Source organism: Lagopus muta, chromosome 1 (assembly GCF_023343835.1).
Source record: "Lagopus muta isolate bLagMut1 chromosome 1, bLagMut1 primary, whole genome shotgun sequence".
NCBI classification, from domain to species: Eukaryota; Metazoa; Chordata; class Aves; order Galliformes; family Phasianidae; genus Lagopus; species Lagopus muta.
In genome coordinates this window covers 18,744,666-18,757,543 of record NC_064433.1, presented here as the reverse complement: position 1 = coordinate 18,757,543, position 12,878 = coordinate 18,744,666, and the positions used below count along the sequence as shown (strand labels likewise).

At 44.8% G+C, this 12,878-nt stretch overlaps 1 protein-coding gene across 1 annotated transcript; it reads left to right on the top strand.

Moving 5' to 3' along the window:
• Nucleotides 1-7,950: 7,950 nt before the first annotated feature.
• PIM3 (Pim-3 proto-oncogene, serine/threonine kinase) lies at nucleotides 7,951-12,797 on the top strand. The gene is made up of 6 exons (XM_048942234.1): nucleotides 7,951-8,247; nucleotides 8,470-8,579; nucleotides 8,672-8,722; nucleotides 8,929-9,292; nucleotides 10,435-10,611; nucleotides 10,828-12,797. Exons 1-6 carry the CDS (start codon nucleotides 8,163-8,165, stop codon nucleotides 11,010-11,012), a joined length of 972 nt encoding a protein of 323 aa, XP_048798191.1. The 5' UTR covers nucleotides 7,951-8,162; the 3' UTR covers nucleotides 11,013-12,797.
• Nucleotides 12,798-12,878: the final 81 nt, after the last annotated feature.

The window sequence follows — 12,878 nt, the reverse complement described above, 5'->3', positions numbered from 1 at the left end:
TAATATAAAAAGGTAGAAAATATGTAACTAGATACAAGGAATAATAAGTATACCTGCATCACTCTTAAGCAGGCATGCAGGACGTGATCACAGGACATTTCTAAGCAATAGGGGAAGGGCTGAAGAATGCTGAGTTTTCAGTTGAATATTACTCCTGAAAGTCCAGCAGAACTAAACAGTTAATATAACTTCATTGTGATGGACTTATTCTGGCTCAGTAACATAAACAGTCCTGAGAATAATGTCAAGATACATCCTAGATTGCTCAAGTGTAAATGAGCTGTTATCACCCACAGATAAAGCATTCTACACCCAGACCCTCATAAATATTGTATACCTGTTGTACACAGGCATCTGGGGGGATTAGGTGAGGCTCTGTTTACAGCCCTGAGCATGGATTTGCTTCCATCCATTCCTTTACTTTGAGTTCTTCCCTTCAGCCTGGAAGTAAGAGGGTACAGGCTGCCTTCTTGTGTTTTCTCTTGTGGCTCATGCATCTAATATTTCAGAAAACAGCATACCAAAGACTTTTACACACGAAGATGACAAAGCAGATAATAACAGATGACAAAGGACTCACATAACATTCACATCACTTTTGAGCAGCAGTAGAAAGCCAACAGATATGTAGACGGACATTGACATCAAAAATAGTAACATATATTTGAATTATCTCCCAATTGCCCACAGCTACTAACAGAATATTTAGGCCCCTCTCCACTTATATTCAAAACTATTCAAAAATTCCATGTGCAGTCTCAAAAATAAAGCATACATAGAAACATAATGAAAGATAAAATGGCTAAAATACTCAAAATGGACCTATCATCTTTGATGGCTTGTGTTACTCAGTTTTGCTATCTTTTTTTACTTCTCCTATGTACCGATCAGACATGGGAGACTTGCCAGCTTGAAATATGAATCATTTCATCCTTTCAGATACCATAAAAGTTAAATTGTAGAGTATTTTTTTGTTAATTTTTAACATTTAGGAAGCAATTAAATAAAGAGTTAAATAAATAAATAAAAACTAGATACACTGATTAACATAACACAAGCCAAAGCAAACTTTACAAAGTTCATGGAAACACAATAGAATGGGAAAAAAATATGACCATAAAATTAGTATATGGCTACTGATAAGATACACAGAAAAATGTCCTTTGATCACAGTCATATGTGGTTTATGGTACATACCTTAGTTATCTATGAATAAAACACTGAGCAAGGACAGTAAGTTTCTAATTATAGTATAAATGTTGCAGTGCATTCAGTTGAGCTTTGATCAAAGATCATTTAATGATACCCATACCTTCCCATTTTTTAGCTTCATGAATTTTAATTTTATGAGTACATTAACAAACCAGGTATCAACTTTATGTATACGTTAAATGGATTTTTTCTTCTCATAGGCTTGATCTGCACTTGAAAAATAAAAAGTGTGGCCTATGCTGACAACACTGATTATTCTTATAGAAAAATATACATGCATTAGCATAGCAATCGGGATCTTTTGTACAAATATCTACGGATATTCCTAATGAAAGCAGCAGTGACTTGTGACAGTTCCACAAGGGACTGCATGTGAAAAGCACGTGTAGGACTGGGGTTTCACTAGTTAATAATTACATTCCTTTAGCTTAGCCAAGATCAGGAACGCTGAAAGCTTGTCCATCAGAAAGCTGGGACACACCCACTCAAAGTAATCTGATGGTTCCCTCCTGTACGTGGTTCAAAGTACAGATTTTATTTCTGTAATTAGAGTAACCTTAGAGTTAGAGTAACTTTAGAACAACGTAAAAACAGCAGGAAAAGTATGAATTCTTCTACTGTTCATTTTAGCACTCCTCATCCAGGAGCTTTTTTCCATAAAAGTGCTTGAAAATTTAAACTGCTGTTCTGAAGTGCATCCACCTATTACACTTAAGGATGTGAAATTCATCATGTCCACATAGCAACCACTATCGTTTTTAACAGTTATACAACAAAATCTCCCACCCACATCACATCACTATCCACTCTAAGTCTATTTTAAATGACTCCTCTTTCTTTTAAAACTGGAAATACATCACTACAGAGAATAGAAGTTAGTAGCAAAAGACCATAAGTGGTGGTATTACAATTTTGATTTAAATTTAGTGTCAAAACTCAAGGCATCAAGTGAAGACTTCACATCTCTGACCATTGATCCCCTCTGAAAATAACTCTTTTTGCAAGTTGCCACTGATACATATATCATCATCACTGAAAATCATTTAAATTCTTCTGCCTGTTCTGAAGTACAAAAAGCCACATTAGTGGCTGCCAGTGATTTGGAATTAGTTTATGATAAAAAAATCCTGAATTATTTTATTGCAAACACAGCAATGTGACTTTTGGATCAGGTACAGATCCAATAGAATTATATAAATGTTATAGCTAAGATGTTCATAGCTCAGCTAAGTTTTTTGTATATTTATGTTTCACATTCCAAAATTTTCATACAATAATTTTGAAAAGGGAAGGTAGAACAGAATCCAGTTCAATCTGTATTTTAGCATTTATTTAAACTAAAGACAGACACAGAAGCAATGTTCTTTTTCTTCAGGCCACACTGAGAATCTTCAGAGATCATCTGTTCCAGTGTTTCTCTAACTTTAATTGAAGGATTCCCTATTGATCTACTTCCTAGTTATTACACACATATGATTTGTTATTTCTATTGGTACATAGGTTGCAGATTGAGAAATAATCATCCCATGTTTTTATTCAATTGAACAAAAAATTGGGATCAATTTTTCACATTATTATAGCATTTTAATTATAACTACTGAAACAAGCAGAATTAAGTCAGCCAAACATAGGATTTTGTTAAGAACTGCCTCACTATACAAACTGTGTAGTCCAGCACATTGGATCTCTCTATACAAAGGCTTGAGGGCAGGCAGAGGTGGACTATCTCCTCCTTACTCATATTCCTTATTCACTAATTTCCCAGTATCAGTACCAATTCATTCTAATCAACAGAAATTTGGTTTCCACCTTGAAATCTGAGACCTAATAGCCCTTCTCTTATTTTTATCATTCAACCATATCTCTTGAATATTCTTGTTATCCCTAAAAATACAATACTCTTTTTAATCTTGTTGCATTCTTGGCCTTTGTGATTTGGCAGTGAATTCCACACTCTAATTACAAGTTTTATAAGTAGAGGTAATTATAGCTTGTATTTTATCAATTTTGAATGTTACTTTTTAATTTTCCTTGATGTTCCTGTGCTTATGTTAGATGACAGAGAACACAGTCATCTAATCAACTGTACCTAGACAATTATTCTACTGCATACTCTTTTTTAACCTTCTCTGAGGTTAAAAAAAAAAAAAACTGAGAAACTGAGAAACTAATCTTTCAAAACAGATTTTTTTTTCATATCCTTAATCATCCTCTTTACTCTTCCTTGATCTTGCCTTAGTTCTCCTACAGAAGAACTTTGCAAAATGAGGAAAACAGCTGCTGAGCTTGTGCAGTCTCTGTATGAAACACAATGTGCCACATGTGTAATCATGAAAGATGAGGTCCTGAGAACTCAGTTCTATGGAGAGCCTAGCTCCTTCAGTCATAAGTGTAAATGCTGGAGAGACTTTCCAGCCAGACTTTCCTTGACAGAATTCCATGGTAAATAACACAAATTCTGCATCAAATCCATACATTCTTCTCACATATGAACATATCTTCTTGACTTAATTTATAGAGGACTACGTTTACCTTCTGTTATCCCCCTTCACTTTGCTTCTATAGTTGTTTTATTCCAGTTCCTAACCTAGGAAGCTCTTCCTGTGTGAAACAGCTATCACATATGAGAGATAAATAAATAAATAAATAAGCCAGTCAGTAAATAAATAAATAAATAAATGATGTTTCTAGACTGTGATGTACAAGATTATCTCTTAACCTTTTCCCAAATAAACAAAAACCAGAAAAAATAAAGCCTCACATATTAACACCTGGTTTCTAGATCTTGTGTTCTTCTTGAAAGTCCTACTAGTTTTTCAACATTCTTTTGACTGTTCCCCAGTACTGTTCTAAATAACGCTGCAAAAATGGGTCATATTTCTCGTGTATTCTTAAATTAGTGCTCTGCTGATAAAAGGTCAATATTCATCCCCGTACAGTCTTCATCAAACACCTGCATGCAGGTGTTTATTTCTGAAAGGATTCCAATAGAGTTATCCATCCGTATCACACTTCACCACAGTATTGTACACTGAAAGGTTATTTCTACTGGCAAGATCTGCTCCTAGGCCTTCCAGACCTCCATGGCAAGTAGCAAAGATCAAGCTAGTGGCTAAATAAATAGACTGCCAGCAAATGTCACGAAAGGCTGCTCTCTATCCATTCTTCAGGCCACAGTGGTCAGCGGAGGTTCCTAATAATTATAAAAATGTAGTGCCTTGTCGCAGAAAATGGCAAGGATGATCTATGTGACTACAGTCTGAACAACCTCACCACAGTCTGTGGGAAAATTATGGAGCAAGTACTCAGAGAAACCATTCTCAGTCACACAATGACAATGTGACTGAGAATGGTCATCTTGAATTTACCAAGAGCAAACTGTGTTGTATCACACTGATTGCCTCCTACAATTAAATTACACGCTATCTAAGAGAGATGGAGTAGTTAGTGTTGTCCCTCTTGTCTTCAGAAAGACTTTTGAAAGTGTTCTTGCAGCCAAACTGGTAGATACAGGTTCGATAGGTGGACTACAAGGTTACTTAAAAACTGACCAGTTCACTGACTCAAAGAGTAGTTAACAAATGTTTGAAGTCCAATTAGCAGGTGATTCCCAGCGGCAATCCCTGGGAAGAAGATTGGGGATGGTATGACTTGAATGATAAGATCTTTAGGAAGTACAGGGTAAAATCAAATCAAGGGGAGGCTGTGAGAATATTGTAGAGAAGAGCTCCTATTCTGGAAGACTCCCACAGACTGAAAGAGAACAGATAAATCTGTCTTGAAATTGTAAAAATATGAATATTAGGGCAGGCTGAGACTAACGGTTCTACAGGATAGAACCAAGTGGACAACAAACTGAACAAAGTCACCAGTGTCTCCCTGCAGCAATGAATACTAACCACATCTTGGACTGCATTAGCAAGACCATAGCCAGCAGGTCGAGGGACATGATTCCTGCACTCTGTTCAAAACGTTTAAAACCACATTTGGAGCACAGTGTTCAGCTTACTTTCACCTGAAATAAAAAAGATTGAAAAGAGGCAAGTGAAGGGTCACGAAGATGACTAAAAGCTTTGAGTATCTCAAATTCAGATACTCAGCGGCTGAGGGACCTGAAGATGTCAATATTCTTAACTTCACTGGACTTTTACTACTACAGCATTCCTTGTGGTTACATTATGCAAACAGACACATTTTGGTAGGCCCATCTTGAGAATCTACAATAGTTACAGGCATGCATATGAGCATGTTAACACCACCAGTGGAATATCAGATGATGTGCCACAGCAAACTTTGAACTGGGTTCCACACAGATATTAGAAGATAGCTTGAGATGGTACTGCCTCTGTGCTGCAAGCAGAAACTCTGGTGGAATTTCCATACTTCTATGTTTAAGGAACTCACATGAATTCAGGGACCCTTGCACAGAAAAAAAATGATTTGCACATCAAAGAGCTAACTGGCATCCTACCCATGAACAATTTTCCATTTATAGTTGCAAAGCCACTGCTCAAGAGGCCAAAACAAGTTTGCAAAATATTTCTGCAGCCATAATTGTTTAGGACCACTGAACTGCATGTTCCAAGCCAGATCAAAAGGAGCACCACAAACCCATGAAAGGCTTATGTGAAAAGACAGGGTAAATTCCAAGTCTGGGATCCATCTGTAATTCTGTCAAACCAAGAGTCCTTGTAACTGTATACAAATTAAATGTCTGTCTGCCAAAAATTACGTGAACAAAGAACAAATACCCCCTTATCTTTTTATTTATTTATTTATTTATACAGTAACTACCTTGTTTTCTCTAACGTTAACGTAACACAGTTATATCGTTGTGAAAGCACAGATCAGATTAGGAGTTATACCAATACCAGATATCAATCATGATCTTATTTAACGATTTTATTCAAACAGATGCGTAAAGGTACGCTATATATAGCTGAAAAGCTTAAATGCAAGAGGATTCTGAGGAAACTCCAAATTATTTTCTTGAACGTTGCAAGGCAAAGAAAACACTAACCTGTAATAGCCTGATAATGCAAAGATAGATGAACAAAATTGCAAAAGCAATTAGAATGAAAAAGGCCTGATATTTTACATTTGGAGACTAGTGATATATGCATCATGTGCATATAACATTATCTGAAGAAACCTAAGAATTTCTTTCACGTGACTAAAGATAGCCAAAAGGCAGGTTTTCTAACCAAAAAAAAAAAAAAAGAAAAAAGGCATTTTTTGCTTTAACTGCTAAATTTTTTTTAAATTAATAATTAAAAGAAACAACACAATCTTCCTAATTCCTTAATCTGCCCAATAAATTGAATGGGTTTCCTCTACAATCACTACATTTTGTGTGAAAGGTACAAACTGTCCCACAGGTCCCACTGATCTAGCTCCAACAAACAGCCTGGGACACAAAGGGCTGAAAATATGCCACAAAACATGACCTTTCCATCAGCTGGTCTGATCTAATAACAGACATTACCTCTCCCTAGAAACCCTCACTTTGTTTATAGAGATGGTGCACTGTTATCAGAGAACGCCAACTGCCAGGCTCTCCCCGTGCCCAGAGTGGAAAAACCGCCAGGTCCTGAAGTGATTGTCCAAAAATACCCTCATTTTAGGGATCCCCGTGCAACACGGTGCCTCCAGCTTCACTATTTCCAACACAGGCACGCCAGTTGTTCCCACTAACTGCTGCTGCTGGGCCCAAACTGGGCAGCACGTTCACCCGTGCCAGCGTTCCCCGAGCAGCGCAGTCTTTCCACACCCGTGCTGAAGGCCGCGCCGGAAGCAGCCGTTAAGGGCACCGCTTCGGGCACGGGGTCCAAACCCCCCAGGGACACCGCGAAGGGCCTTCGGAGGAGCCCGGAGGCACCGGAGGACACCGCGCAGCCGCCTGGACGCCGCCGGCCAGCCACCACCATTCCTGCTGAGGCAGCGCCCCCTGCCGGCCGGGCGGTGCGCCCGGAGCCGCTCCCTGCCAGCGCCCGGCCGGCGCCTGGGCGGGGAGGCCGGGAAGCCTTCTGAGGCCCCGCACCGGGGAGCGTGGCTGAAAGCGGGGAGCGAGAAAGCGCCGCGAAGGGTAAGCTAAGCACGAACGCTCCAGTCTCGCCCACCCGGATCCGCGACACACCACGCCGCAGGAGGGGGATGGGGGAAGACGGCTGCGTGGCCCCGTATGCCCCCGCTCAGGCGGCGATGATGGCGGCACCCCGCCCCCGCGCGTCCCCACCGCGGCGCCGAGGCCGCGAGAGCCCTTCCCGCAGCCCAGGGCGGAGCCGCTCCCGGCGCGCCGCGGCATTCCCGCCCCGCCCGCCACATGCAGATGAGGCCCCTCCTCATTGGCCACGCCGGGAGCCCTTTGAAAAGGCGCTCCCTGATTGGCCGTCCGGAAATGTTAACGCAAATAGGGAGAATCTCCCTCCCCCCCCTCCCGCTTTTTTTTTTTTTTTTTTGGCAGCTAGTGCGCGCGGAGCCTCAGACGGCCGTAACGCTGCGCGTCGGTTACTACAAACAAGTAGTCCCCGGCCCCCGCCCTCCTCCCGCCCGCCCGCCCGCTCCGCGGGGCGGGACGAAGAGCTGCAGCCGCGGCCGCCGCACCGCGGGCGCCCCGGTGCGGAGGGGAGGGGGCCGGCTGGGCGGTGGCGGTGAGAGGTGTTTCCCCCTCCCCCGCGGAGGGATATCCTCGCGCGCTCGGCCCGCACCAAAATATTGGGAGTTAAGAGGCGGCTCCGCGGCGCCGCCGGCTCAGAAGCGCGCGGGCAGGCACGGCGGCGGCGCGGCTCCTGCGCCAGCCACGGCTCCACTGCGGCGTTGCCCAGGGGCGGGCAGAACGCGCGGCCCCGGCGCCGCCCGGCTCTGAACGGCTCGGCGGAGCGAGGAGGACGGCTCGGAGCCGCCGGGATCCCGGAGATACGAGGAGGGGTCGGGAGGACCCCCGCCGCAAGATGCTGCTCTCCAAGTTCGGCTCGCTGGCGCACATCTGCAGCCCCGCCAGCATGGACCACCTGCCCGTCAAGATCCTGCCGCCAGGTACGGAGCGCTGGGACCTGCGCTGCGCTTTTATATAACCGGAGAAGACGGCTTTTAGGGGAGAGGAAAAAAAAAAAAAAAAAAAAAAAGCCAAACGCCCTGTGCCGCACGGACGTAGCGCCCTTCTGGGATTTTTTTTTTGTTTTTTTTTTTCTCCATGATTTTTTCTTTCTAATCGTTATTTCTGTTGGAGCCGCCACTAACGCTGTGTTTCTCCCCCAGTGAAAGTGGAGAAAGAGCCCTTCGATAAAGTGTACCAGGTGGGCTCGGTGCTGGGCAGCGGCGGCTTTGGCACAGTGTACGCGGGCAGCAGGACGGCCGACGGGCTGCCGGTGAGCGCGGGGTGCGGGCTGCGGGGCGGCGCGGGGCTGCGGGGCTGCGGCCGTGCCCGCTGACGGCGCCTCTCTTTTCCCGCACCGCGCAGGTCGCCGTGAAGCATGTGGTGAAGGAGCGGGTGACCGAGTGGGGCACGATCGTAAGTCCGCGGGGGCCTTTGTGTGTGTGTGTGCGCGCGTTGGTGGGGCGGAGGGATCACGGGGGGGGGTGGGGGGGGGTGGTAGGTCTTGGGGATGGGGGGGAAGCGGGCTGGGGGGGTTGGGGGCTGCCGGGTGTCGCCGCCGCCGCAGCGCCGCGCCCGCCCCTCGGACTGCGGCACGGCGCTGACCGCGGCCCCGCGCGCAGGGCGGCGTCATGGTGCCCCTGGAGATCGTCCTGCTGAAGAAGGTGGGCTCCGGCTTCCGCGGCGTCATCAAGCTGCTGGACTGGTACGAGCGGCCCGACGGCTTCCTCATCGTCATGGAACGGCCCGAGCTGGTGAAGGATCTCTTCGACTTCATCACGGAGAAGGGCGCGCTGGACGAGGACACGGCACGCGGGTTCTTCCGGCAGGTGCTGGAGGCCGTGCGGCACTGCTACGGCTGCGGCGTGGTGCACCGCGACATCAAGGACGAGAACCTGCTGGTGGATCTGCGCACGGGCGAGCTGAAGCTCATCGACTTCGGCTCGGGGGCCCTCCTCAAGGACACGGTCTACACCGATTTCGATGGTACGTGCGTGCCCCTCCCGCCCGCTGCGCTCCCTCCTATCGGGGCCATCGGTAACGGAAACCTTTGGACCCGACGCGGCTCGGGGTGTTCGGTTGCGTAGGAAAGGAGCGATTCCGGGCGGTGACGCAGCAGTTTCTATTTCCCTGCCTTGGAAAAAGCGCGTTTTTTTTTTCCTAGAGGGCGATCTGTTTACAAGGAGCCTTCCCAGTGTCGTATGTTCCCGGGGTGGACGCGCTGTTTTTCTGTGTGGAGCAATTTTTAGCTTCCCCCTCACCCCCCCCCCCCCCCCCCCCTTTTCCCCTTCGTGGTGTCCTGGAAATCCCGCATTGCAGATCGCGAAATCAGTGAATCGCTACGCTCCCCTTAAACGCACAGCTCCGGGCTCAGCGTCCCAAAGCGGAGCGCGTTCCCTTGAGCGATGCCAGCGGGGGCTGCGCTCCCTCTCCCCGCACCCCCCCCCGGGTCCATCGTCGGCCGCCGCACTCCACATCTGTTTGTTGTGAAACCCGACCCCGCGCCACGTGACCCCGCATCACCGCAGCGCTGTTGTTTGGTATCCACGGAGCGCTCCGGGGGCGGCGGCTGCCGCAGCGCTGCACGGGGCTTTTTTTCTTTTTTTTTTTTTTTTTTTTCTTAAAAAAAAAAAAAAAAAGGGGTGAGCGGCCTTATTTTGTTTACTGCCCGCTGGAATTGGATAAAGCGGCTTAGCCCCGTGTAATAAGGCGGACCCGAGCTTCACCTCCTTGCTGCCTGCCCGCCTCCTCCCCGCCAGCCCCCTTTGTCCTTTTGTGTCTATTTTTGGTGTGATGCTGCAGACGCCACGTGGTCAGTGAAAGGGAGCTGCCTTCGTCAACAGCCAGCTGACGGCGGCTCCTTCTCTGCAACGGGCAGCGCTGCCAGGCCGCGGTGTCACCCGGCACTGACCTGGAGTTACACCACTGCTGGGCTGGGGCCAGGCAAAATCACTGCTTTTGACTTTTTTTTTTTTTTTTTTTTTTGTGACTTCCATAGTGCTGTGTTCATGAACCTAATTTAGCCCTGTGAGATGTCCTTGAATAAGGCCTTGAATAAGGGGAAAGCACTCTAATCCTCTTTTTTTTTTTTTTTTTTTTTTTTTTTCCTGTTGTTGCTCTTCTTTTAGGAACGAGAGTATACAGTCCTCCAGAATGGATCAGATACCACAGATACCATGGGAGATCAGCGACAGTATGGTCTCTGGGAGTCCTCCTTTATGACATGGTGTGTGGGGACATCCCATTTGAGCAGGATGAGGAGATCTTGCGGGGACGACTGTATTTCAGGAGAAGAATTTCACCTGGTGAGTTGTGTAGGGAATGAATTGGGAGGGTTGCCTTGCTTGTGTGGTTTGTTGTTCTTTTGGGGGGAGGGATCCCAGGGAGGGGATGTAGGTTTCTTTATTTTCTTTGTTTGTAGATAATTTAAATTTTGTACACTGGAGTTGTTTTTCTCTTGTTTTGCTTTTAAGATTACTTTTATAGTCTAACATTGCTTTTTTCTTTTTTTTTTTTTCCAGAATGTCAACAGCTTATCAAATGGTGCCTTTCACTGAGGCCTTCAGACAGACCAACACTTGAGCAGATTTTTGACCATCAATGGATGCACAAATCAGAAGTAGTGAAGTCTGAGGACTGTGATATAAGGCTACGGACCCTTGATACTGATGTATCGAGCACAAGTTCAAGTAATGAGAGTCTGTGAATGGCTAAGGACCTCGCACTGGGAGGGGAGCTACAAGCAGAAAGACCACAGTGCTGCTGCCAATACGTAGGAGGGGCTAGAAAAATGCATTCATTATTCTGTAGTTGAATCTTTGTCTGAGGGACTTGATTTTATTTTCCCCTTTTGCTGGTTTCTGCTTTGGAATGAGAGATTTCCTTTGGAAACGCTGATGTTTAGGAGTTGCAGGCCAGTACTTAGTCAAAGACTGACCTTATTAAGAAAGCAGTGACCTCTTGAATACATGGTAAACTTTTTTGCTCTCATAGAGCCTGGACTAGATTTTATTTGCTTTTGAGTGCCTTTTTGAAAGCTGCTTCAGTGGGACTTTCTTTTTTGAGCTGTGTATGTCCAAAGAAGATCCAGTTCATCATAGGAATTTGCTGCCTTCAGACTCTGTGCTGGGGGAAGCAGCTCCTATGATGCATTGGAGAACATGTTTGGTGATTGAATGAAGTAGTCCCATCCACTGGTGATGGAATACTTGAACACAGACATTTCACTCCTGCCCCCCGCCCCTTTCCAAATCCAACCCACCTCTGCTGCTCAAAATATTTCCTATAGCCTGCACAGAAATACAAACAGGTATATCAGCTTTTTTTATTGGAAACATTTATTCATGTTTCCTTTTATCATCTCTACCACTGGGCATGAGAAGCCCCTTTCTCAACTCCCCCCGGCCTTTTGTCACCCTGCGAGTCTTAAGAGTATGTATGGGCATGTTGAATGCACAATCAATGCAATATTCAAGGACTTTACTTTTTTTCCATACCTGTATAATGTGTTTATGTAAACTTGGTTTTCCCATGTACTATACAGTTATTTATTGTTTGAAGTTTAGAAGACCTCCCACAGGTTTCAGCTGTGGCTATTTATTTGGTTAATTTATTTGGTTAGAGTTATTCAACACTGTGCTTTCCCTTCCTTCTCCCCATGGGAAGTCTAGTGATTTGCCCATGGCACTTTTTTTCTGCATTCCTGTCAACTTTTGTTTAAAAAAAAAAAAAAAAAAGACAAAAAATATTTCTGACCTTATCAACTTTTGTTGGAAGATGGAAAATTGTTGTACAAAGTCTAATTTAAGGGAAATAGAATGACTTTTTAAAGTTAGTCAGTATGCCTTTTGTCTGGTATTGAACCAGAAATGTAAAGTAATGCTGTTTGGAAGGGTTTTAAATTATTGACATTGTACAGTCTCCGTGCATTGGCTCTGGAAGGTAGAGTGGCAGAGTCATAAACCTTAATTTATTTTAATAGCTGTGTTTCTGTGATCTGGTTGCATTTATGCAGCTTGGATTTGGATTTTTTTTTTCTTCTGTTCAACAGTGTGAAATGTATGGAGATCATATTTTTTATACAGGTATTTCAATTAAACTTTTTTTGTATATAACAGTTCTGTTTCTGTGTGTGTGTAGTCCCTTTTATCTTCACCATTGCTCTTGAATCCAGCTGGGGAGCTAGAGTGCTGTGAAGAACTTCTCTTCTAAATGTCAACAACATCCAACCCATAGTTATTAGGCCTATGCTATCCACCAATGTCCATTCTGGAAGGATTAAGCAATCGCTCATCTTGGCTGTATCTACTTCTTGATTACCTGATTTGATGTTGAACTGCAATAGGTGTACAATGCAGCAGCACTAATGACCTACATGAAGGGGGAGGGGCTGTGATTATGTATTTTTTTTCAACTCTGTAAACACTGAATAACTGAAATACCACTGTACTCATTGTCCTTAAACACAACAAAGAAGTGTTTCTGTACTTGCTCACGGTGACTGTTTTCATAGTTGACATGTTTACTTTCCATTACATTCCATTTCCTTCCTCCCTCTTACCCCTTCCTCCTG